The 27,970-nt window shown below is 35.7% G+C and overlaps 1 protein-coding gene across 5 annotated transcripts in view; it reads right to left on the bottom strand.

The window, feature by feature from the left end:
• The window catches only part of LOC100722817 (NKG2-D type II integral membrane protein-like), a 35,951-nt gene extending 18,228 nt beyond the window's left edge, over positions 1-17,723 (bottom strand). The window contains exons 1-2 of one of the 5 annotated variants that reach the window (XM_063238201.1): positions 17,580-17,723; positions 12,764-12,999 (exon numbers count right to left, since the gene is read on the bottom strand). Coding sequence is in view for 1 of the 5 variants with exons in the window: in XM_063238197.1 (XP_063094267.1) it covers positions 10,894-10,911 (18 nt within the window). In the remaining 4 variants the exon portion in view is untranslated. Of the gene's footprint in view, positions 1-10,893; positions 10,915-12,763; positions 13,000-17,579 lie in introns of those variants that run through there. The other 4 variants (XM_063238198.1, XM_063238202.1, XM_063238199.1 and 1 more) reach the window with 4 other exon arrangements.
• Positions 17,724-27,970: the final 10,247 nt, after the last annotated feature.

Below are 27,970 nucleotides of genomic sequence, written 5' to 3'. Positions count from 1 at the left end.
AAGAAACAACAGAAACAAATTCATGCAGAAACAATAATTTAACTGTAAAAGTACATGTATGGCCTTCATATGGAGATATATATAACCAACCTCATAAAAATTTTGCCACAAAAAAATTGTAATGCAAACATCTTGGTTCAACTTATGTGGGAACTAACACCACAGCAGCAATTAGGAATTATTTTTGTCAGATGAGAACCACCAAGGCCTTATCAAATGTCCTTCTTGACCACTAAGCTTAGGCTTGGCCTTCTTCGTGGCTTAGTGCACATTAAGTTCTTCCTGTGTGCCCCACGTGGAGGAGGTGCTGAGACCACAGGCATTTTTGTGGTAGCAAACAGGGAAGTGAGTGGGACGCTTGCTTTGAGCTGTTATTTCTAAAAGCGGATGTAGTCAGAGGTTTCTACTGGGCAACTGGTGAAAAATTAAAGTAAAATATGTTTGTTTAGAGCTAGGTGCAAATTTTATAATCTTGATGTTTCCATGAATGACAATGTAAAAAGAGCAAAAAATCCTGAAGATGATGCATACTTTTTAAAAGCATTTTATTTTTTACATTAGCATATATTAATATTCAGTCTACATTTTAACATACTTAGAGCAGTTGCTGAAAAAACCCAATATCCCATCATCTTAGAAATTAAAGGCCATTCAGTTGAGGTCTCAGACATACATGAGAATGTCTTATTGAGAACTAGAGGGACGGAAATCATTAAACATCTTTGCACAGTTCGGCTGTATTATGTTCATGGCCTGGGGCTTTGTGTTAGGCAAAACTTAAGAGTAATAACCTAGGGTTTCTAGTTGAAGTAAAAAGAGGCCACATTAGTTACCTTTAATTACCTAGAACAATGTAAGAGAGGAAAAGAAGCACTTAAGAGTAGAATATGTAATTTTTTAAAAAGTGCAACGTAGAAACATTGAAAAGTCATGGCCTGGCTATGTGAAGATTAAAAATCCATGCACAAGCAGGCAGAGTGATCAGTTACAAAAAGATGACCATTGATGACAAGTGGTAATTCTCAAGATAACTTTTAAAAAGCAGCATCCAAAGCCTTTTGGTGGTTTGTGAAGTCATCCTCTCTTCACAGACCCAGAGCTTTAGAAGGGCACAAAGATCTTGGGGGACGAGTCCAGGGCACCATGCATAGGCTCACTGCACAGCACTACATAGGACTCTACTCCCCACATTCTGGAGCAGCTGGTGGACTATAACAACTACAACTTAAGCAGCCCCAGTGGAGTTCATATTGTTGCTCAGAGAGCATAAAAGCTAAACCTTGGTAGCACTCAGTTGTGGTCCCAGAGGCAGCTCTTGATTTAGCTCTGTAATGAGCAAGCAATAAGCCTCAGTGGCATCCACAGCTACATGGGATTAACTCTGCAAGCATCCAGATTGCAGCAATCCTGAAAGCATGGCTTCCTCCACCTAGATTTCACAGGATGCATCCAATTGCCTGGAGACCCAAGCAGAAACTGGCTGCAGAAGTAGAAGTGGTGCTACCACATAGAGTCTGCACTGTACCAATGATTGGTGGAATCATGAGAGTGTGGCTGCAGCCTGGTTCCAGAACAGTAAAGTCACTGGGAGCCTGTAATACTTGTCTGGGACAACTGTAGCCACCAATGTGCAACTAAAACCCAAGAGACTTAAAACATGAATTGAAAGCAACAAAGTCATAACAATGAAGCTGCTTGACATTTTGGGAGTCCTGACTTCCCAGTGTCTCCAAGAAGATGGAATATGGTGTGAATGATTGTCCTTAAATCTTTAAGATTATTATCTACCTCAATGTTGTCTGCCTCCCAATGAGGACTATCACCCCATCTTTTGGCCTATTTTCTTTCTCTTGGAGGAAAATGTTTGTCTCACTACTATGTATTAGAAGTGATAGCTTATCTGGATTCACCTGTGAAATCTATCCCACACCCTATAATGTTGTGGAAAGGTAGTGGAGATTTTAAAAAAGATTAGGCTGTGAAAAGAAATTAGTTTCTTTTTTGTGAAGTCCTATCTAATTTGTGTTCACTTCCTTGTCTTTTCACTTTCTTATGATGACGCATGAAGCCTTCATCAAAAGTTGAGCCAATGCCAGCATTATATTGCTGGATTTTTCAGTCTTCAGAATCATGAGCCAAAATAATATTCTTCTGCTATAAATTCTCAGTGTTATGATATTTTTATAGCAATAGAGTACGGACTAAAAGACGAGCTTTGGCAGGAAAGTATGTTTCAGCCTCTTCATCGTTAAAAACTTAAAATTTCAACTGTCATGAAATTAGTCACAGCTTGACTATTTATGTACTCTTGGTAGTTTGTTATATAACTTTAACTATTGGAAGCAACTATAATTTATGTATCTATATTTTATAAAATTAGTCGAGCATTCATTCATTTTCACTACTTGAATATAAAGAAAAATATGCAGAATATAGAGGATACTTCTCAGAGAGATAAATATTTATGAAACATAATTTATTTTTCAAATAAAAATAGGCACTATTTTTATTTAAAATGAATTATGGTAAAAATATTCCTGAACTATTAAATTTCCAAACTGTGGTCCTGTTGGTGAGTAAATATATACTTGACTAATACAAATACATGTCATTTGAAATCTTTTTTATTTAACATTTTTATCCACCAGAAAGAGAGTGAAGAGAACTTAATAAAACAGAACAGCTTCTCAAATATCTAAAGTCCAGTGTAGGAAAAAAAGAAGATATATATCTAATAACATCAGTTGTTATGCACTTCCAATCTCTACCAGAAATGGAAATTACCATTGAACATAATGTAAGAAAACATATTCAGAAGATGTTTTTTAATTGCATTCTTTAAGGGGGGCAGGCACAATGACTATTACAATACAATCTTGAAGTTGTTGCAAGGTAACCTGTGTACCAGTGAATTATTGCCTCTCAGTGCCAAATCTATCCTGCAACCTGAATTATACCATCTGAGACAATGGAGCTAGGACCTATGTGCAGTGCTTTTCTCCCTTGATACCTTAAAACATATTTAAACAGTAAAAGATTCTGGATAGAGACTGCAAGGTAAAGGAACTTTCTTTCTTGTCTCATCTTTAGACTATTTTCATGTTTTTTCTCCCTTATTTCTTATGGTGAAGTTGCCAACCAGATGTCCACAGGACAGTAAGTTTTTGTTGTCATCTCCCATTTGTGGTTTCTCAGTCCCCCATGCTCCATCCTTTTGGCACTGTGTCAAGGGGCACTTCCTGCTGGCCAGTCTGTCACCAGTCACGTGATTTCTGTTCTCACCAGCTTCACTCAGATGGCCAAGGAATTCCCTCACCCCAGGGGAATCCAATAACACTGTCTTCATTGAGGTCTAAAACCTTTTTATAGTCTAATCTTCCATTGAAAATCATGTTTCTTTGAGTACTGTCTTTCAGTATTCTCCCCTAGTACTAATACCTTGAGAACTAAGGTATTTGTAGTTTTCTTTGATTGTCTCTTAGTAATTTACTCTCTATAGATAGAGAAACTTTACATTAAAGTTCCTGTGTTCTGTCTTCTAACTGAATTCTGACTTATTCAGTGCTCCTTTTTAATTTACTGTCTGTAATTTCGGTTTCCTATGATTAATCATTGCTGTTGTTTGAATCTAGAATGTCCTCAAAGTTCATGTGTTACAGAACTTGCCCCTTGTTCATGGTGTTATTGGGTGATGATAGAATTACTAAGAGTGGGACCTGGTGGAGATCTCAGGCTATTTAAGGCACATATTCCAAAAGGACTGTGCATCTCTGGTCTCTTCCACTCTTCCTCTTAGCTTCCCAGATGCTATAAAGTGAACAGCTTCTCCCATCACCAGCAAGAGAGAGTATCACATAACTTATTTTTTGGAGGTCAGGAGATTTTTATTGGAGAGAAGAATAGCTTCTGGATTTCCAGGAGGGGTCCTGAGTGGATGACCCTTCTTTCCATGGATACATATAGATAAGCAAATCATAGGAGGTGCTCAATTGTTTAGTGGCCACCCATCATGGATCACTCTGTAGATTTTAAAATGGCTTGTTGAAACTCATGTTTTCTAACTCAGTTCTTCAACATGAAGGGTTTAAAGAAAACGAACTTTAGAGAAAAAATAATCAAAACAAACAATCGTTATTTTATATTTTAAATTCCTCAGAATTCAGGAGTTTAGTAGGGAATGAATACCATTTCCTTTAGTATAAGCCCTGCTCTCTATGTTGCCTGAGAAAGTTCATCCTGGGTCCAAAGTCCTAGCTTATTCTCTATTCTTATTTTAAATCTTACCAGTATCAGTATGGCTGGTCATTTAACTCTCTCTCAGTCCCTTTCTCCTTGCTAGCTGTCTTACTCATAAGCTCACAAATCTTTACATTTTTCCTCTCTGAAGTATTCAAAACTGCCCTTGAGAACAAGGGGAAAGACTGAATCTGGATACTTTTAGCTCAGGAATATCAATGTAAGGTATATGGCAGTCTGGGACTTTCTCCAGAGAGCTAATCTAAAGGGACTTGGGTAAAAGTCATATTCACTTTATGAGTCCAACACTTTCACTGTTAGTTCCATCTATGTGATCATTTGGAGTTTAACAGCTTCTGGGGTAAGAAGAAACAAATTTTACCAAGCATTAAGATTGTATTTCCTCCCCCAAATAGCCAGAATAAAAAAGACAAATTGGAGGAAAGGACCCAAGTCTAGACATTCTTCTTAAGAAATCAGAGTAAAGGAGGAGGAGCAAAGATGACGGATAGATCACAACTGGCTATAAAAGCTCCCTGGGATAGTCAACTTAGAATTCAACATAATACAGAGTGCAGAGCCCCAAAAAGAGGGAGATGAATTCTCTCATCCCAAGAAGAAATTAAGGTGTCTTTCTAGCCATCTGAGGTCTCATCACAACTGGTTGAGGTCCCACCACGACTGGCCAGGGTCCCTGCAAGACTGGCCGGGATCCCCCTGCGACTTGCCAGAGTCCCGCCATGATTTATGGAGCTGTCCAAGGTCCAGTCGCTTCGACTCACTGGAGGCTCAGTTACATTGAGTTCAAGGGTTGACCAGCAAAAGGAGGGCTGAGTTGGCAGGGTGCCTACATGGACATGTGGTGAGTAAGGGGAGTGGAGCCATTCCATAAATAGGGGGTCTCTGGCGGATGACATTTGGGACAGGGCAGGACTGGCAAGTACAAGGTGTTGCAGTGATTTCAGTCAGTTGTTCCCTTACCAAACAGGATTGGTGGAGTGAGCTAGACCTGGGTCACATGACCCAGCTGAGACCCAATAGGTTATCTGAGATCAAGTCCCTGCAGTGGTGGTGCACACTAACCACACTGGCCCAGTGGGGCCTTGGAAGTTTGGCTGGTCTCGAGGGGTGGCAGCACAAAATAATATAGTAGTGCAGGACACAGCAGCATTACTGTTCCTGTGTGCAACTCACTGGCACACTGCACTGTGAAAGATCATCTAGCCAATGTGCTTCAGAAGAATTTTAACCAACAAAGAAAGAAACTGGGGCCTCCTGGAAGAAGCAAAAAAGATGGGAAGAGGCAGCAACAACAAAAAGTCCCCAGGCTCCAGCCCTGAGAACACTGACCCAGGACAGGTAAATACAAAGGGGAATGAAAATAGCAAAAACATGCAATATCAGACACAGTGCCAGTGGACATAAAGAGATATATTCAGGACCTCGTAGATGAGTTCAAAAGTGAAATACTTAGCCAAATAAAGCAAGATATAAGAAGGTTCATAAAAGAGGTATTAGTCAGCCCTCAAGCGGACACAGATGGAAAAAGGGAGGAACTCAAACACAGGAGAGAACTATTTGAGGAACAATATAAAAAATATAGATTACATGAAGCAGATTCAAAGAAATCACCTGGAAATTTAAAAAAATCTATGGAAAGATGGCAAATCAGCTTGAAAGATGCTAAGGATAGATTACCCAAACTGGAGGACAATTTTGCAATGTGGGATTATGAGAGGAAAAACTTTTTAGAAATAAAAGGAAACAAGCAGTAACAAGACAAAGGCTAGAAGATGACAAAAGGATCTATAACTTGAGAATAAAGATTGTAAATGAAGAAGCTGGGATACAAACAAATGAACTACAAAGGTTGTTCGCAGAAATAATGAAGGAAAACTTCCCAAACATAGGAAAAGGAAATTATATTTTGATGTAAGGGGCATACAAAACTCCAGCCATCTATAACCAAAGCAGAGATACACCTAGGCATGTAATACTAAAGATCCCAGAAATTCAATGTAAGAACAGAATATTAAAAAGCTGTTAGAGAGAAGAAACAGATAACCTACAGAGGAAGGTCAATCAGAATTACAGCAGGCTTCTCAACACAAACCATCAAGTCAAGAAGAGCCTGGAGCAAAATATTCCAAGCCCTGGAAGAAAATAACTTCCATCCAAGATTGATACACCCTGATAAACTGGCTCTAGAAATTAATGGAGAAACAAGATGCTTCCAAGACAAAGAGGAACTTGGGAAATTCACAACCACCAATCCAGCTCTACAGAGAATACTGCAGGGTATTCTAGAGAGAGAGAAAAGTACTAGGATTCCATGAACAGAGGCAGAGAGGCCTCAATGAATGGAGCAGAAAACAGAATGAAGAAGATAAGCACACAACTAATGACGGGAAAAAGAGCACAACAGAAATGAGGCAGAGATTTTATTCAAAACTGATATGATTCATAGTATCAAGTCTGAGAGTATAGGCACTGAAGGTGACAAGACTCTACAATACACATTCTGATTTGATAACTGCCAGTTTTTGAAGCTCTATACTATATACAAAGTTGTGTTTTTATTAATACTGTTATGTACTGATATATTCAATTCTACTATGTCTGAAGATATAGCCATTTCTATTGGATATAACAAGAGACAACACAGGAACTATGGTAGAACTCTATTTTTCTCCATGGTAGACAACTTTGTACAATAGTCTTATATGTTTATTTCATTTCATGTGTTTATAGGAATATGTTTTGTTTTGCCTTGCTTTGTTTTGTTTCTCCCTATAATATAGAAAGGATAGAAATACATGTTAAGGCTCAGGTATGTGTAGAATCTATAAACAGTTTATGAGAACTGATCTTATGACACATGATGAAATGAACAGATATTTTGAAGAAAAAGAGACACTAAAATACCCAGCACTGATCCTGGAGTGTCATAATGTGAAACCCAGCAATAGTATTATTCTTTATTCAGAATGATATTAGCCTGCTTGGGTTTACTCAATCTCAACATAATTGAGGATATAATTGAAGATTATGTAATTGAAGATATAATTGAAGATATGGATAACATCATGTATGTTTAAGTGTAAAGGACTGAGAAGCATATTTCTAAGTTTTTGTTGGATAGCTGAACAGAACTGGTTGCAATCTCACTGTTTGAATCCCTACTTTATATGCTCCACCTTAGGATCTTGAAAAACCTTAGGATCTTTATATGCTCCACCTTAGGATCTTTGTAAGAAGAGAATCTGTAATCATCAACTAGTGATTTCTTACTGTTTATATTTTTCTTTGAAATTATATATTAGTTCTACCCATTTTCTGTTTTGTTTAGTCTTTCTTTAAATTAAATTGTTTTAAAAAAGACACTACTGTACCCAGTGCTGATACGGAGTTTCATGAAGTGAAATCCAGCAATACTATTATTCTTTGTTCAGACTGATTTTAACCTGCTTTAATTTGTTTAATCTCAACATAAATGAAGATATGGATAACTGCGTGTATGTTTAAGCGTATACGATTGACAACCATGTTACTAAGTTTTTGTTGGACAGTTGAACAGAACTGTGTGCAGTCTCTCTGTTTTAATTCCACTTTACATGTTCCATTTTTGTATCTTGAACACTGTTTGTAAAACGACAATAGGTAAACATCAACTAGTGATTTCTTACTGTTTATTTTTTTCTCTAAACGTATGTATTATTTCTACTTGTTTTCTGTTTGATTTAGTCTTTCTTTAAATACAATTTTTTAAAAAAAGAATCAGAGTAAGCATTGTAACCAGCTGGGTCTTAGACCTGCTTGTTCATGGGTGTTATCTATCAAACCAATATTTGTAATGTTTTAAGTTTTTCTTTTACTTGATGTGAGTTATTCATTCAAAGACAAAACGTTTTCATTTATTGCTGCAGAAGTCCTTCTTGTTTCAGCCATAAGAAGATGGAAAAGTCTGTGGTTTTCAAGCACAGTTTCAGCCAAGGAATTTAAAGATTCTTCTTGAGCTCCTATAACAACCATTCAGAATTTCTAATTTCACTAAGCCTGTATAGTGATAAATTACAGTGATAGCCAGAGACTTCCAGTAGGGACCAGTTTAACAACTGGAGCCCTTTTCCTATAGCCAGACTATACTATTATTCTTTTATGTTATTTTAGTTAGACTTTTCTGCTGGCTGTTTAAGACTAAGTTAAAGTGAGGCCTATTTGTAATAGATAGATAGATAGATAGATAGATAGATAGATAGATAGATAGATATAGATAGATGGATTAATCAAGTCCAATTAAGAATTCTTAGGGATTATTTTTGGAACTATGTGTGGAACCTTCTAGATCCTTTGTCAATGTCATCTGCCAATATGAGTCAAGGTCTTGTTGACCATATATGTTTTATAGGTTTTGTATTTTATTATTAAGTAATTAAGCTCATGATGTGACTAACTTTTAAATTAATCTTTACCTTACATATCTATATGTAGGACAAAACTTTACATGTATAGGGTTCAGTAATATCTACACTCTCAGGATATCTTGTATATTTCCCATGAATATGGGGATCTATTAGCATAGTTCGAAACTCTGAATTACTGAGTTCTCATTTTTAGAAGATTTTAAAATAACATTATTTATAATTTATAAATTCTTTACTATGATTAAATAATAGAAGCTTGAGAAATTTATAATGTGTCAGTGTACACATTTTAAAGTTAATACAAATAAAGATTTAAAAATAATGTTAAGTAAATACTTGCATAGTTCTTGAAGAAAATAAAAAGTACATTGTTTATAGCTAATGGGAGTAGCATTATCTATAGAATACCAAACACAGGTTCTAGTTCCCTCCATGGAAACAACTATGTAAAAACAAAACTACATTTACACAAACTGCAAACCCAGTAAGAGACAGCAGCATAAAGGTAAGTGCTAAGCCAAGAACATACCAGAAAGCAAGGAAGGTTTGCTTCATTTACATGTCATAGTCTCCTGCTCTCCCGAGGGCTACATAATTGGAAGAAAAATTCCAGCTTCAAATTTTTCACTTGAAAGAGAGAAGACTGGGATACATATTTAATGTCCTGGGTTTTGGGAGACAGATGCTGAAGAGGTTTTTTGGAGATTTTCTAAGAGAAAAGTTGCTTCATTTCGCACAACTTAGAAAAATGAGTAAAATAGCCATCTACGCTGGATGCCTGGGGGCTGTGGAAAACAAAGAGAAGCATAAGAGACTATGATAGCATCAGAGAGACAACAGTAACACAGAGAACCACAAGAGGGAGCAAGAGCTTAGAAGCTCAAGGAGAATTAGCCTCTTCAACAGAGGCCTGAACTGCAGAAAAGGCATCTAAGAATCTCCAGAACTTGTATCTGGGTTGACTGGTAAAAATATTCCCTGTACAAAGCGAATCTATGAAGAACAGAAAGGGTGGATATCTTTTAAAATGCTCAAATCTCAGCACAAATTGCAAAATCTACTAGAAAATAGGTAAACATGGCCCAATGAAAGGAACAAAATGAGTTTCTCGAAAGCAACACAGTAGGACATATTATTACCTGACAGATGTTTCAAAATTATAATTTTAAAAATAGATGACAAGCTAAGTCAGTGAGACAACTAAAAATATCAGGTAATTAATGTATGAACAAAATGAAAATAATATTCTCATCTTTAACTCTTAACAGAGATCTTTTTTTAAATAAAAGAACTAAACCAAATTCTAGAATTGAAAAATACAACAACTGCACAGAAAATTTCACTACATGAATGAAAAATACACTTGATCAAGCATAAAATCAACACACAGGTCGATTTGAAACCATTGAGTCAGAAGTAGTAAATTAAAAGAAGGATGCTGAACAATGGGGAAAAAAGAACTTTAACACTTCAAAAAAGATAATTATATGCATTATGAGAGCTTCAGGAGAAAAAGATAAAGGATCAAAAAAGTTTGTTTAAAGAAATACCGACTGAAAATTTTTCAAATGAAAGAAAGAAAATGGATGCAAAAAGTCAGCTCAATTACATGCAGCTAAGCTAAAACTGGAAATACACTGAGATATGTTATAATTAGATTAACCAAGTCATAGACAGAAAATGCTGGAGAGAAAAGTATTTTTCTCAGTTGATGGGACCTCCCATAAGATTATTAATGAATTTTTCACAACAAACTTTTCATACCAGAGAGACAAATGTGAACTATTCAAAATTCTGATTGGAAATAAAATTTCAAATAATGTTCTTATACCTGTCAAAGCTGTGAACAAAAATGGAGACATCGAGGCTTTTTCAAGTGAATAAAACTGAATAAATTCACCTCTAGATGTACTCCCCAAGGAATGCCAAGAATTCTTCAAGTTTGAACAATAGGACACTGTATAATCAAAAAAAGCATATATAAGCTCTCTGATAAAGATGGAAATACAGGCAAATATAGAATACTATAGTTTTATGGTAGTACATAAATCATATTAAATTCTGGCATATGACATATTTCATCAATATTTGCTTTATATGTTCCTACACTTCCAAACACATTTTATATATAACTAGCACTACACTGATTGATACCAAATCTTAAACAGTAAGCACATAAACAAAATTTAGGAGAATATTTAAAGAATAATACATCATGACCAAGTAGACTTACACTAGAATGGTTCAACATAGAAGAATCACCAGAGTAATGAACCATCCTAAAAGGAGAAAATAATGTAATTATCTCAACTGATGTTACAAAAGCACTTGACAAAACTGTGCATCCTTTCATGATAAAACTCACAAAATTAGTAATAAACAATGCTATGGTTAAGAACTGGGGTGTCCCCCAAAGCCTCAGGGTCTTAGAGAAAGGACCTTTAGAAGGTAACTGTATTACCAGGGGAATGGTTGATACGCTGTTAGGAGGTGAGGTCTCACCGGAAGTTGAGGGTCACATGTCCCGGAAAGGCATTTCTCCTTTCTTTACTCCTCCCCTCAGTCTGTATTTCTTGCAATGACATGATCAGCATTCTAAAGTGTTAGTGTTACATGCAGAAAGATCTTCTGTGTTCATAAGAGAGTGCCAAGGCCCTCTTCTAAAGATTAGATGTCAGGGTGCTTGTCAGAGCAAGTTGCCATGAAGGGGACAGCCCATGAGCCTGGCCGTTCTCTTCTCTAGGGGTTTTCTCTTCCTTAGCTAATTCTTGAGATGACAACCCCACCTCCAGTCTTGCAAACCATTGGGACACTGCTGTTGTAATCCCAAATACTGTGTGCAGTCACCCAAGTATTGTAATCCTCTTTTTAGTTTTCCTCACAATCCCACTGAGACATTATTGGAATCTCAGCAAGTTAATTCCAATCTACCTCCTTTAAGGCAACACACGGCTAGAGAATAAAAAACACCAAGACAGATTCCAAGTTAAAGGCAGCCTAGGCAGCCTAAATCCAGTTCCCTTGAGTGTGTGCAGACAAGGCCCAGATGTTAGGCCTCTCCCAGAATTCACTATCTTGTAAGAAGGAGGGTGGCTGAGGAATGAGTGACAGTGAGGATGACTGAATTACTGAGTAACTGGAGCTGGCTAGCCAGGTGAGAGAAAGTGATGTGCAGAAGGATCAATTTACATCATCTAATTAAGGTAGCAACAGAATTGTTTTGGGAGGCTGTTGCTTTGGTTTTTCATATGTAAAATCTTAACCTCTTTACCTTGAGGCTCTTATCCAGTTGACATTCCCAGAACTGACTGGCACTAACATCCTGCTGTGCTCATATCCCAAACTGGGAACACTATGTGAGGAGAAAAGACTGTCTGTTGGATTTAGAAATTATACACCAGCACCTGGGCTAGCCTTATTTGCAATGCTTAGAGCCAATTGAAGAGAGAAGGAAATACCATAGCCAGCTCTCTACATATCAGTTTAAAAAATAAGTCTCCAAATAATCAAAGTCACAATAATTGTTTTACATTCAAGGGGAGTCTCTAGAGTTGCCTCCCATCCACTGCCACTTGAGTCTCAACTGCTATTTAAGGGGCCAGCCTCACCAAGAGAGGAACTTGGAAGTGTCACCTGTGGAGAGAAGGTGCTGCCCAGACCCACCCCAGGTGGCACCTTGACAGTTGTGCCCATTGAAGCAAAGCAGATGATTCCTGGGATCCCAGCAATGAGCTTCTCTGGAGGTGACAAAGTCCACAGAGAATAAAATGGAAACAATGAGAAATGAAGACAGAATTCACTTTCTGAAAAGTACATACAAGAGAAGCCACATGCACAGGAAATCGTCACTTGGACTCCAACCACATCTGCAATACTAATTTTCCATCCCATCAAAGTTCTACTAAAGGGACTACTTCATGAGTTGTTGAGCAGATTGGTAATTTTAACAATGAATTAGTTAATTTTATACTATAACACTATGTCCCAACTTTAAACTGTGATCTTAACACATGAAAATCATGTGTGCTCCTTCCCTGCTTTTAACCCACAATCCCACAGCATGTCCTGCAACAGTCACATTGAGGATTGATTAAATGCTTTACCTGTATAATGGTGGATCTTGCAATTTCCTTGGAAGATCCTGAGAAGCATTTTGGAAGTTCAGTCTTGTATAGGTTATTTCCTGCTCTGTTCCTGAAATGCAGCTTTTAGGCTCCTGTTGCTACTTCTTTTATTGTTTGTCCTGCTCCAGTTTCACCATGTTCCAGGCTGGGTGTGAACTGTGATCTTACTGTCTTGGCTTCTGAAGTGTAGTGATTACAGGTGTGTGCCATCATGTCTGGTTTGTAATTTAGTTATTTATAAATAAGTTATTTTTTCCCTGACAAAAATAAATGTCTCTGGACTGGATAATAAATTTCATAATATTCAACTGTCATTTTGCTAGAGATTGAAATGCTGTATGACCCCTCACTAAATTGCTCGTAACCCTTTAGTCATAATTGTCTATATTTAACAGGAATATCTCTTGTAAGTGACATAGTCCAAGAGAACTATATGATGAGGAAAAATTTTTTTTAATTTCAATATCATGTAAAAATGAGCATGGTAGACAAATTAAGCTTCTAAAACAAACTAAAATGATAAATGAACCTAAAGAAAAACAAAGCTTCAAATTTAATTCATTTGGTTTGCTTCCAATAGAATTATTTTCTTTTTTCTTCCTCTTGCATTGAAAAAATGCAGGAATACTCCTTATCTGTCACTCCAAGGAATAGTCACTTTGTTTACAAACTCCGCAATATCGAGATCAGGCAAATCTAAATTTTTAGCTTTCTAAAATCTACAAAAATGGAATTTAAATCCATTTAATACATAAAGCTGGATAACTTTGTAGTCATGTGCAACATAAAGACATTTTGGTCAACATGAATCACATATTCAGCAATGAGTCTGTAAGATTTTATTGTTCAATTAAAGAAAAGGGTGAACTCTATGCTCAGATAAACGTATAGTAAAAACTTAAAGATAAACCAAAATTACTCAGCATGAGTAGTTAGAATGTACTCTTCATGATATATATAGAGAGAAGCTAAATATATAGTGCAGTAATTAATTTGGCTAAAGATGATATCTACTCCTAGTACCTTCAGACAGATGAATACATTGAAAGTTATTAAGAGAAAATATTCTTTTAATATCATATGCAAATAGATTTACTTTCAAGGGATTAAGAAAAATAGAGACACATAGTTGTCTACTGAGTCTAAAGGAAATAATGATCTTCATAATTCTTTGAAAGAATTATGGTCAATGAAAACAGCATACACAAAAAGGAAAATAAAAGACATTATGTGGTTATATCTATGTAGACATTGAACAGATAAAATATAAATGGCAAAGTTTCAAATTTGAATAAATGTACTAACAGAATTCAGGGAAAAAGCGAGTCTTTGAAAATATTAAGATGTTCTTCAGCATTTGGAAAAGGATAAAATCACTAATTCATTAGAACTTGCATGTGTAAACAATACATGCAGTGAATGGAGGACACTAATAAAAGAATACTTAAAGTATATTAAATTTACATAATTACAGAAAATTATAATTAATAATTACTTACATATGTATAAATATATACATAAACAGTATATTTAGTACTATATAGAAATATAAAATGTATGGAGTAATATTTCATTAGTATAAACTATTTATTTTTAAAATATCTTTACATTACCTTAATGAGATATTCCCTTAACGTAAGTATAAAGATGACAGTTAAAGAGAGGAAAAACATGCACTATGTATTGCAACCAGTGGAAGACTAATATAGTTGATATCTCTCATTAAAAAAAGAATTGTCATTGGAAATGAAAAAACATTTTATAATGGCAGATTTATTATCCAAACCACTGACAGTGTTTTTGAAACACGTATTCACATTCTAAAATACAAGTTTCACATAGAACCAAAAGAAGTAAATAAGTAAACAATTATTAATAGACATTTAGACACTTCTGTATTGTTACTTATCACACAAGCAAATATCATAGTAAGGCTATAGAAATACTTTACCTGGATAAACCAACAAATACATACAAACATACTGATATATATACACTCCATACCAACACAGAAAACTTGTATTTTGAAATTCATGTAGATATTTCCTTAAATGCATTATATGCTCTTAATCTCATATATATTAATATAAATATGTAACACTGCACTAGTGAGGCAGGAGCCCACTAGTCAAGTTTTCCTAGTAGACACTTTGAATTTAAATTTTAATGAAAAATATGTAAAGGTTTAATATTTGTTCCTCAGTTTGCCTATATTTAAACTGAGTATAAAATATTTCAATTTCAAAAAAAATACCTAACCTCCTAAAAATGATGTCAATAACCAAAAATTTTAAAAATTCTATTAAAGAAATTATCACAATAAATGCTTACAATTTTTTTATGTATCCAGTAGTTTTTACTATGAGAAGATAAGAAATGTGGTTTCTTCGCATGCAATAAAGATGCCTGGAATTCAGCTTCACAGAATACATGCATGGAAGAGATTTTCTAGTAAGAGGAATAGATGTGTTATTCTGATCCTTTTGTAGTCAATGGTATGTTTTGAAAATGGTGACTTACCAAACCAGCTAAAGAAAACCAAAATACATACATATGTTTTCTTCTAAGTTCACTAGTCATTGTGTAGAAAAATTACAACCTTGGAAGCCCAGTGAATTAAATTTTTCTACTGAGATTAGAAACTCTTTGAAGAAGAGAGTCAATTTTAGCTTTCTAAAGAATGGTTATTTTCCTACACAATGCACAGAAACTTTATTCAGTTAATTTGAACAAATAGACATTAAAAGTAGTCTGTATGTGAGACGTATTCGCTGACTCCTAAATATTCTTCTAATTCTTGAGAAATTTTTACAAATATTTGATGGCCATAGTTTGGTAGGGTTGAAATGAGATTGCTTATATTTTGACCAAAAGGAAGTAAACACAAAGCACTATTCTTCCCTTGTAGTATAAATAATATATTTCAATAGTGATTTTTAATGTTTGTTATTAGAACACATCTGATTCAATTTAAGAACCGTATAATCATAATATATTTTCCATTTTATGAAGTAGAAAATTACTTGAGAGGCTCCAAATTCAGGTATATTAATTTTAAAATTTATATTTGCAATTATATGTGAGTGATGATCCACAATTTTCTGCTATAAAGCCAGATAAAGATAACCAAACACAGTTGGATTCATTAGATGATGAGTTCTTTACTCTGAAATGGTGAAAAATACACCAATGAGTTATGTTTCGGGAGTAATCTATCAAACAAAAGCATTTTTCTGTTTAAAAAAGTGATATACTTTCATGACATATTAAATAGATAATGACTTTTCATATAATAATATTAAATGCTGGTGTTTGGAAAACATCATTCATTAATATTTATATTAATATTTTACAAACTTGCAATGTATTTCTGCATTTTCATATAAGTTAATAATAACCTTTTTCCTTTGGGGTTTTTTGTATTTCTTCTTGTACATGTGGCAACTATTTTTTAAAAAAAGTACTTCCTAATGAATGCTGAGCTGTTTACCGACAGCCATGGATGATCTCTGCCAGAATGGGAGACACCATGCACATAAACAGTATGACAGCCTTATTATTTTAAAAAATAAGGTATTATTTTTAGAATTTTTGATATTCAACATGCAAAATCAATATAAACCATATCAAAGTTAAAAACAACTTTTCTGTCACTAAAAATTTCACAAGTGTTTTTAAGATTGGTTGAAAACTAACTCCTAGATATTTACTCTTAATATTCATTTTTTTCTTATGTTAATAAGAGTTGCTGTGATTCATGTAATATGATGGCCCATTTTCACAAAACAAACCCAGCAATATTTCTACAAGTTTCTAGACACTGTGTATTAAATTCTCTAGATGAGGTAACTAAAAAGTGTATTTTTCTAGTAGGTCTCTCAGAGTTTGCACCTTAGAAGAAAATTATCACTTACTACTGAGGAAATAAATGACCTGGAAACCAAAAATGTAGTTTTCTGGGCATCACACCATTAGCTAAATAAACTGTCCCCTTCTGCCTGCATTATTGCATACTAACAATTCAGACAAAACTGCAGCAACATTTTCCTGTTTCTTTTTCTAACATAAACCCAGAAATTAATGAAAGACATAACTAAAAGGTAATTCTGAAAATTAGAAGAAAAAGTGAACAAGTTTGGTGCCCAGGATTAGAGAGCTAAATTGTTAGGCCTTCTTAAAGTCTGTCATTGGCAGAGGAAAAAGACCTTGGCCTTCAGGCTCCAGGCACACAGCGTGGGAATAATCTATTTTTGAAATGTTTTGATCAAGTTTTAGAAGTCTGTTGGTTGTCCATAACTAAGTTTAGCATTTCATGTAATGTAGACAATTCTGATATTTTAAAACATTATTTTTGTTTAATGTTACGAAGTGAGGAATTGTGTTTGTTTTTGATCACTGTACAAAATTCTTTTTAAGAATTTCCAATTGCTGAACTAAATATTTATCAATCTATGATTATTTAAAGACCAACAAAATACTGTTTACAATATATAAAGTTAATTATTCATCTTTGCTATGCTTTACATATGGGTTTTATTCTAATTTATATTAAGTAACAAATTGAAATTCATGAAAATAATCATTAATTGCTCACAGGCAATAATCAGAATACTATAAGAAATCATTCAAAGTATTTATTTCATTATTTTCCCCCTGAATTTATAAAAGAAATGTATTCACATTCTACTTGGATTTTATTTTATATGAGTTGCCTCTCAATCGAATCACATCTATCAATTGTCATCTTTCACTGAATTAGAATAGTAGAGAGACAGGAGAAAAAAGTGACACATACCTGCTTTTGCCTGAAGTTGGGCAACTTTTTGTGAGAAGGCTTGGTTATGTACGTAAGAAAACCTGCGGCAGGTATGATTTAATGACCGAAATCCAGAAAAATGGCAGTATCTTCTTCACTGACTGTCCTCAGAGTGAGTCAAAAATGGAAAAAAGTAGATTTCACAACAATATGTCACTTAAGGTTGCACAGGAAATTCGCACACTTGGCTACTTTGAAATCAATTTATCTCATCACACATCTCCAGAATCTAGGACACTTTAGGCTCCTATTAAAAGGACACTGAACTTCTAAATGTACCATTTATTGTGTCCATTTACAATTGTCTCTGAAAAAATGTTATTCTGCAACTTATGTATGTATCAGGAACAGAAGTTTGCACACCAGTGTGCTTAGCCAATTTACATGTCAATCACAAACATTGCCTTGTTAAGAGATTCTTCTATTTAAGTCTTACCTTTGAAATTAGTTTAAATTGCTGAATCTCAGCTTGTATTTTTGAATTATATTTATTTATTTTAGTGCTGGTATTTAATCTCAGGCTCCAAGGATGCTAACTGTGTGTAATACTGTGCAGTTCTTTTCATCATATTCTTATTATATCACTCACATTATAATGAAAAATTATAGAACTTTCAGTAACATTATCAAGAGATAACAATATTTGTCACAAGTTACTGTTTGTCATTGCTACATTTTCAATATCTTGTCAGTGATACAAAAACTCATGTTCTCTATTTTTCTGCTTGAGTTCTTAAAATTACTCCATTTTCTCTAGGTCTAAGGCACAACGATTCAGCCTTGAGGTAAAATACTTTGGCTTTGTCATACCTGAGGGAACCTGAATGCTGGAGTAAGAAGGCATTAAATCAACACTGTCCTTCTCACAGCCCAAGACCCTAAAACAGCTAAGACATTGCTGGGAATTACAGGCTTTTGTTGCATGTATGGTGAGCTTGCACGACTCTTCCATCAGTTTATAAAAGAAGCTCAGAAAGCAGATACCATATTTTAACCTGGTAAGCTGATCTTCAAACTGCATACTAGAAGCTTAACCAAGCACTCATAAATGCCTCAGCTCTGAGCCTACTGAGAGGAAACCATTTCAGTCTGTATGTTGATGAAAGGTGGGGCACGCTTTGGGAGAGCTTACTCAGGATCCTGGACCTGCTCAACAGCCTGTGGAGTATCTGAGTCATAAATTAAAGACTACAGCAAAGGGTTGGCATCTGTGTCTTACAGCTATGGCTGCTGTAGCTCTCCTGGAACCAGAGGCATTCAAGCTGATTTAGGCAAAGGTTTCACTGCATGTATACCTCACAATGTGGCAGGACTTCTTTCTTTCAAAGGGAACCTATGATTCACAGATAGCTAATTTCTCAGACAGCCAACCATTCAAACAAAGACACGTTCTTTCTCAAACCCTGACATCTTTCTACTAGAAAAGAAAATAATTGAGGTTAAAAGACATGATCACAAACAAGTAATTCGCCATATGTACACAGCTAGAGAAGACTTGTTAGACACATCTTACTGACTTTGATTTGTTTCCTTCTGTGATGGCAGATCATTTATGAAAAGTGGGACAAGAAAGGTAGGGTATGCAATAAGGATTCTACATCAAATGCTTTAAAATTCTTCACTTGCCCCTGGGACTAGTGCCCAGCTAGCAAAATTCATAGCTCTTATAATTATAAACAATAAACTAAGAACTTGATGACTCAGTAAGGACAGAAAGTCAATATTTATACTGGTGACTCAGATTATGCCTTCCTAGTGTTACATGCCTACATAACATATATAAATAAAGAAATTACCTGACAACTAGTGAATCTACCATAAAGTACCATACGGAAGTAGATGTACTTTTATCATCTGTACACATGCTCTCCAAAGTAGGGGTGACTCACTGTAAAGGATATAAAAATGGAATTTGCAAAATATCTTAAAGTAATCAACTGGCTGATGCATGTGCAAAAAAAAAAAAACTCAATAAAGGTGTTCCCCTTTCAGTCCCTTTGATCTGAGAAATAGCTCTTCATCATACTCCACCCAAATATTCCCAGGAAGAAATAGAATGGATTCCCTCCCACAGGTGTCAGTTCCTTTCATCAGGATAATAATCAGATGCTGGCAAATTGTTCCTTTCTGGTACTAGTTGATGGAAAATTACTGTCTTTACAACAAACCTTTTACTCTGGGAGTGATAAAGTCCCACAAAATGACCTTAAAGTTACTCATTAGGAGAGGAGTTTTCTTAGATGATACATCAGATAGTTAAGACATGTGAGCTCTACCAAAATAACAGTCCTCTTAACTAGGCCATAACCCCTCCAGTTATACAGAAACATGGTAAATATCCTGGAGAACATTGGCAGCTCAGTTTTATTCATATTCCAAAGAGTAAGGAGCTCTAAAAACTAGTGGTTTGGATAGATACTTTCACAAACTGTACTGAGGCCTTTTCTTGGAGAACTTAAAAAGCACAAAAGTGGTAAAAGTTTTAGTCTCAGAAATCATTCCCAGACTTGGACTCCTTAAGAATTTACAGACTGGGCCTTCTTTTAAGGAAACAGTTACACACAGTGTCTCTCAGACCCTGGATTTGTGTGGAGGCCACGATCATCAGGAAAAGTAGGAAAAATGAATGAGACCTAAGGAGATATCTTAGCAAAATGAAGCCACCTATAGTGGCTTACAGTGACCTCACTCACTACTATTAACTCTTATAAAAGTACAAATACAACTCAAATCCTAGGCCTCACTCTACTTGATATGACTTGTGGATCCCCTTTTCTCACTAATGATTTTCTCTTCAACAGAATAAGGGGTGCCTTAATAAATTCATTGGATAAATTACAACAGACTCGGGGGTGGTGCAAAGATGTCAGATAGATAACAACTGGTGACAGAGGCTCCCTGAGGTAGTCAACATAGAATTCAACATAATACAGTGTGGAGAGCCACCAAACAGGGGGAGATGAATTATCTCTTCCCAGGATGAAACTAAGGTGAGAAGAACCAATCAAACATATAGTCCCAGTGCTATTATTGGAACAGCTAAAGGTTCAGTACTGCTGTTACAGTGGCCGACTTGCCAAACCATCTGAGGTCCTGTTGCTACGACTTAGTGGAGGCACAGTCAAACTGAGGTTGAGGGTTGGCCAGCCAATCAGAGAGCTGAGCTGGCAGGGAGCCCGCATCAACCTGTGGTGAGTGATGGGATTGGACCCATTCCATAAATCGGGGGGCTCTGGCAGAGGTCTTTCTGGGACCACGCAGGACTGACCAGCACAAAGGGCAGCAGTGACTTGAGGCAATTGTTCCCTTCCCAAACAGGATTGGTGAGCTAGGCCTGAGTCATGTTACCTGGCTGAGACCCAATAGGTTATCAAAATCAATTCCTTATGGTGGCAGTGGACACTAACCCAGTGAAGCCTGAGAAGTTTGACTGAAATGGAGTTGAGGCAGTGCACAGTAATACAGTGCAGGCCTCAGCAGCTTGACTGATCCAGAGGGGAGGGGCCAGCATAGCTGCACCTGTTTGCAGTGGGAAGGGTCACCTAGCCAGCATGCTTCAGAAGAATTGTAACCAACAAAGAAAGAAACTGGGGCATCCTGGAAGAAATAAAAAAGATGGGGAGAGGAAGCAACAAGAAAAAGTCTCCAGATACCAACCCTGAAAACCCTGACCCAGGACATGTAAATACAAAGGAGAATGAGAGCAACAAATATGCAATATCAGACACAGCACCAGTGGACACAAAGAGATATCTTCAGGACCTAATAGACAAGTTCAAAAGTGAAATATTTAGCCAAGTAAAGCAAGATATAAGAAGATTAATAAAAGAAATGCTAAGAACCCCTCAAGCAGACACAGATGGAAGAAGGGAGGAACTCAAACAAAGGAGAGAACCATTTGATGAAGAATATAAACAAAATATAGAATACATGAAGCAGATTCAAAGAAATTACCAGGAAATTAAAACCTCTATGAAAAGATGGCAAATCTGTTTGAAAGAAACTAAGGAAGAGGATTTTGCATGCTTTGGGGAATATCTGTGGTGCTGGAGTAGAGAGAGCAATGGGAGAATAGCAGGTCAGAGAGAAGACAAGGGTGAGATCATGCAAGATTCAGAGGTCACTGTTCACACTCACCTGAAAATCTGTTGGAAAACTTTTTGCAGAAAAAAGTCATAAGAGATAGCTTCCTGTTTTAAATGTATTCTGGATAATCTGTTAGCATTATAATTTGTGTGTGTGTGTGTGTGTGTGTGTGTGTGTGTGTGTGTGTGTGTGTTAGGGTGGGGAATAATTTTAACTAGGTGTGAGGCATCTACTTAATACCCTATTTGGGTGAAGAATGATGCTGGTCAGGTTAGAGCTGTAAAAATTTAACTAGATTCTTGACAAATTTTGAAACTGTGTGAAAAAAAACTCAGGCATAGATCCAAGCTTATTGGTTCAGCAATACACAAAAAGTTGTAGTCATTGATTCATATAATGGATTAACATATCTATTCATTGATAGATGGAGAGAGGGGAAGAAGTTTGGTTCTAGATATAAATTTTAAAAATTTATTAAATATTGAGATACATATAGGCCATAACACAGACATTTTGGCACACAATTATGAAGATCAGAAAAGGGATTTGTTCTGGGCATGCAAATTTTGTAGGCATACTTCTATTAATGATATCATGAAGTGGTACCATGAAGTATGTTAGCATCAAATATCTATGATTTGACTTTTTAGAAATCCAAATGTGTTAGGTACTGAGGTGACAAGGATAACCACAAAAGTTTTCTGAGAAATGTAAAGAGATTGACTTCTGGGAGAACATGGCAAATAGATAACAGCACCTATGGAGGCTCTCTGAGATAGCCAGCTTAGATTCCAGGAATGGTGCAGTGTGGGGAGTCCTAAACAGGAGGAGATATTCCCTGTCGTCCCAGGAATGAACTAAGCTGAGAGAAACCAACTGAAAATTCAATCCCGGTGCTACAACTGGAACAGGTAAAGTCTCAGTGCTGAAGCTGGAACCTGTGCCACTGGAAACCACGGTTTGAATTTCTTGCCGCTGCTGCTGCATCTGAATCAGCAGAGCAGGGATAGAGAAGCAAAAGCTCTGAGAGTGGGAATTGGTGAAATGAATTGAGAGCAGAGCTGACAGGGAGCCCTTCATCAACCTGCAGTGAGTGAGAGGAACCGGGATCATTCCATAGACTAGGAGGCTCCCACAGATACATTCTGGTACCAGGCAGACTAGCCAAAACAGGACACTGCAGTGAATTCAGTCACATATTCCCCTCTAAAGTGGGATTGGTGGGAGCACTTGACCTGGGTGATGCCATGGACTAAGACCAAGTAGGCTAGCCCAAACAGGTCCCTGCACCTAGTAGTGCACCCTAATGCAGTGAGGCCTTCAGCAGGTTGAGTGACCTGGAGGGGCAGGCCCACCTAGGCTGCCCAGGTCTGTGTCTCCCTAGTACACTGCTGTGGGCAGAAACACCTAGCTGGCACAATTCAAACAAACTGTAACCAACTAAGAAAGAAACTAGGCCTCCTATATATGCTTGTATGGATGGAACAAAAAGTATGGGAAGAAGGAGCAACAAGAAAGGGTCCTCAGTCCCCAATCCTGAGAACACTGATCCAGGAAAGGTAAATGCAAAGGAGAATGAGGACAAAAAACATGCAATATCAGGCACAGCACTAGTAGACATAAAGTGATATCTCCAGGACCTCATAGATGAGTTCAAAAGTGAAGTATTTAACCAAGTAAAGAAATATATAAGTAGAATAGTTCAAGAAATGCTAAACACATCCCAAGAAAAAACAGATGGTGGAATGCAAGAACAGAAAAAAGGGGAGAATGTTTGAAGGAGAAAACAGAGAAAACTTAGGATACATGAAGCAGGTTAAAAGAGATTACCAGGAAACTAAAACTCTATTGAAAGCTGGCATAACAGCTTGAAAGAAACTAAGGATAGATTATCTGAACTGAAGGACAGATTTGTAATGTAGGAGCATGAAAGGAAAAACTTCTTAAAAATAACCAGGAAACAAGCAGTAACAATACAAAGGCTACAAGATGATAAGAGAATCTATAACTTAAGAACTAAGAATATAAAGGTAGAAGCAGGGATACAAACCAGTGAACTGCAAAGGCTATTCACAGAAATAATCAAGGAGAACTTCTCTAATATGGGAAAAGGTAAAGATACTCAGATGTATGAGGCATACAGGACCTCAGCCACCTACAACCCAAACAGAACTACACCCAGGCATATAATAATCAAAATTCCAGAAATCCAATATAAGAACAGAATATTAAAAGCCATCAGAGACAAAAAACAGATCACTTACAAGGGAACACTCATCAGAATTACAGCAGACTTCTTGGCAAAAACCATCGAATCATGAAGAGCGTGGGGCAAAATAAGTCAAGCTTTGAAAGACGAAACCTCCAGCAAAGATTGATATATCCTGCACAACTGTCCCTAGAAACTAATGGAGAAACAAGGTACTTCCAGGATAAAGAGGAGCTAGAGGAATTTGCAACCACCAATTCAACTCTACAGAAAATACTGCAGGACATTCTAAAAATGAAAAATAACAAGATTCCAGAAACAGTGGCAGAGAGGCCACAATGAATGGAGCAGAAAGAGAAATGAAGACGACAAACTGACAACTAATGACAGAAGAAGAGCTCAACAGAAATTAGACAGAGAAGGTTGGATGGTATGTACAGTTATTTTGGAGGAAACGTGACATCATAATATCTAATGCTGATTAAATATCATCTTGTTTTGAAATCCCATCAAGCTTTTGTTTTTTGTTTCCATCAGTCTTAACATGTTGTATTTTATTGGATTTTAATATATGTGATAATATAAACAAAATTTTTATAGACAAGGATATGATACAGAAACCATTGTTCATTTTCAGTTAGTTGGTTCTAAATACCCTGTTAATACTGTCACTCTCTTGAATGGTTTTATAATGTCTTGATATATTTGATGCTACAGTATATAGAGTTATACTCAAAGATTTCAAAGAAGGAGACACTGTGGTAACTACTTTTATGTTGGGATATCTTGCGGTGAAACACTATTTTGCTTAAATCATTATGTTCTGACCAGTACTATTTTGTTGCTATGTCCTCTTTTGTCTCAATCTCCTTTTTAAATTATTTATTATTTATTTTTATTTTTTAATTAGGGAAATAAATTAAAATAGCAGGATATATTATAGTAACCCACTTTGATTTCCTATTATCTTGATTTGAAACCCTGTATTGCTCTCACCATCTTGTTTTGACTGATTTTACTCTATTCTGTTTTGCTTGATAGCACCAAGTTTGAGACTATATGCAACAACTGTGAAGACAATAAGATTCACTATGATGCCCAATCTGGTTTGACTATTATCATTTTTTTGAAGTCCTGTAATGTCTCCAAAGTTTTGGTTTTATTAGTTTTGTTCCTTACTGTTTTGTTCAATTTTATTAGAACTGATGGTATAAGCAATTCTTTTTAAGATAACAAGAGGCATTATAGTAACCATTGTTGAGCACCTTGTTTATTATTATTATTATTATTATTATTATTATTATTATTATTAAATGCCCCCAAACTGAAGGGCTTTACCTTAAAATCAGGCACAAGACAAGGATATCCCTCAGCACCACAACTCCTGTTCAATATAATACTGGAAATACTATACAGAGCAATTAGACAAGACAGTGAAATAAAAGGGGTAAAGATAGGAAAAGAGGAACTTGAATTATCATTATTTGCAGATTGACATGATACTCTACATAGAAGATCCCCAAAACTCCATTGAAAGACTACTAGATATAATAAATAAATTCAGCAATGTAGCTGGAAACAAAATCAATACTCAAAAATCAATAGCATTTCTATTCCCTAACAAAAAAATCACTGACGAGAAATAAATGAAGCCGCACCCTTCACACTAGCAACCAAAAAAAAATGACATATTCAGGAATTATTCTCAGGAAAGAAGTGAAAGATATATATATAGGGAAAATTATAATATGCTGAAAATAGAAATTGAAGGTAACCTCAGAAAACGGAAAAACATCCCTTGTTCATGGATCGGGTGAGTAAATACTGTGAAAATGGCCACTCTTCAAAAATTGTTATACAGATTTAATGCAATTCCAATGAAATGCCATCTACATACCTCACAGAACTAGAGAAATCAGTCCTAAAATTCACCTGCAACCAGAAGAGACCTAGAATAGCAAAGACAATTCTAAGCAACAAAAGCAAGGCAGGAGGCATCACAATCCCTGACTTGAAATTATACTACAAAGCTACTGTAATAAAATCAACATAGTACTGGAATAAAAATAGATCTGAAGATCAGTGGAATACATTAGAAGATACAAGCACAACTACCAACACACTCAACCACATTATCTTTAATAAAGGGTCCGGACATGTTCATTGGAAAAAAGACAGTCTCTTTAATAAATGGTGCTGGAAAAAATGGCTCTCCATATGCCAAAAACTAAAACTAGACCCATGCCTATCATCACATATTAAACTAAAATCTAAATGGATAAAAGATCAGAGTATTAAAACAGAAACACTAAATCTGTTGGAAGACAAATTGGGTACACATCTTGAAGATGTAGGGGTAGGTAGAGAATTCATGAACAAGAGTCAAACCACACAGGAAATACTTCCCTGAATCAATAACATGTCTTATTAAAAACTTTTTATATGTCAAAAGAAATCCCCAACATAGTGAAAAGTAAACCCACAAAATGGGAAAAAATCTTAGTGAACTGTCCCTCAGACAAATGTTCATTGTCTAAAACATATGAAGAATTTTAAAAAATCAGATCCTCAAAACTTAAGGACCCAATCCAAAAATGGGCATCTGCGATGAATACATACATCTCAGATGAAGAAATACAAATGACAAATAAATACATGAAAAAAATCCCCATCATCAGTCATTAGAAAAATGAAATTAAAATTACACTGAGATTACATCTTACTCTTTAAGAATGGCCAGGATCAAGAAAACTACCAACAACAAATGCTGGAGAGGCTCTGGGGAGAAAGGAACTCTCTTGCACTGTTGGTGGGAGTATAGACTGGTGCAACCACTGTGGAGGTCAGTCTGGAGTTTCCTCAAAAAACTGGGATTAGAAGTCCCATTTGACCCAGCTATTCCACTTCTAGGCATATTCCTAGAAGAACTGAAAACATTGTACCACTGTGATATATGTGCACTCATGTTTATAGCAGCACAATTTGTAATAGTCAGATCTTGGAAACAACCTAAATGTCCATCAACTCAGGAATGGATAAAAACGTTGTGATATTTTTATACAATGGAGTACTACTCAGGTATAAAGAATGATCACATTGAGATATTTACTAATAAATGGGCACAACTTGCTACCATACTAATAAGTGAAATAAATCAAAGTCACATGTATAAATACCTTATAGTCTCCCTAGTGTAATTAATAGTAAGAGAACATAAGCGTTTATAGTAATCGTGATTCCCCATTACATTGTTTTAAATACTTATAATTATCACATTCATTAGTTGGAATGGGTTTGTCCTGGTTTGTTTGATTTTATTATCTGTGATGGTATGAACAGATAATTTGAGGGAAACAAGTAATTGTAATAGCCAGTACTGATATAATATCTTACTCTGACATCCTACCATGCTTTTCCTCTTCTGTTTCCATTGGCTCTATCATGTTGTACCTTATTGGATTGTATTATGTGTCAAAGTATAAACAAATTTTCTATGAAAAGTGAGATAATGTAGTAGCCATTGTTTGTTTTCTGTTATTTGGTTTTGAATGCCTGTAATAGTCTCATTCTCTTGAATGTTTTATACTATTTTATTATGTTTGATATTATTGTATATGAAGTTATACTCAACTATTTCAAAAAAAGAGACATCGTTGTAATTACTGGTAATTACCTGTTGTCTTGTGGTGAAATACTGTGTTGCTTACATTGTTCTGTTCTGATCGTCTCTGTTATGTCCTGTTTTGTCTTAATCTCTTTAAAATAAAAAAACAGAGACTGAAAAAAATTATGAGTTGATATGTGCATGAGGTTTAATGCACTGACATGTGCAAATTTTTCACAGTTGTACTATGCTGTATTATGCTAGAGGCTTATTGAACTGCAAGTGAGATACAGGAAGAAAAGAGAAACACTCCATTGTCCTACATTAGCTGTCAGTCTTTCAATGCGATGTTACCAGCACTAGAATTTCTCAAAGCTTCCAATCCACGCAGGTGAAGCAGGAAAGTCATAGGGACCTGAAACTTGGTGTCTTTCTGTTTTATATGGAAGAAAGTTACAGACTGAAGTTGAG

Source organism: Cavia porcellus, unplaced genomic scaffold, assembly GCF_034190915.1.
Source record: "Cavia porcellus strain 051 isolate PalLab524CR breed Dunkin Hartley unplaced genomic scaffold, mCavPor4.1 scaffold_27, whole genome shotgun sequence".
Classification (NCBI taxonomy): domain Eukaryota; kingdom Metazoa; phylum Chordata; class Mammalia; order Rodentia; family Caviidae; genus Cavia; species Cavia porcellus.
Note: the sequence above shows the minus strand (reverse complement) of the source record. Positions and strands in the feature narration are given on the sequence as shown.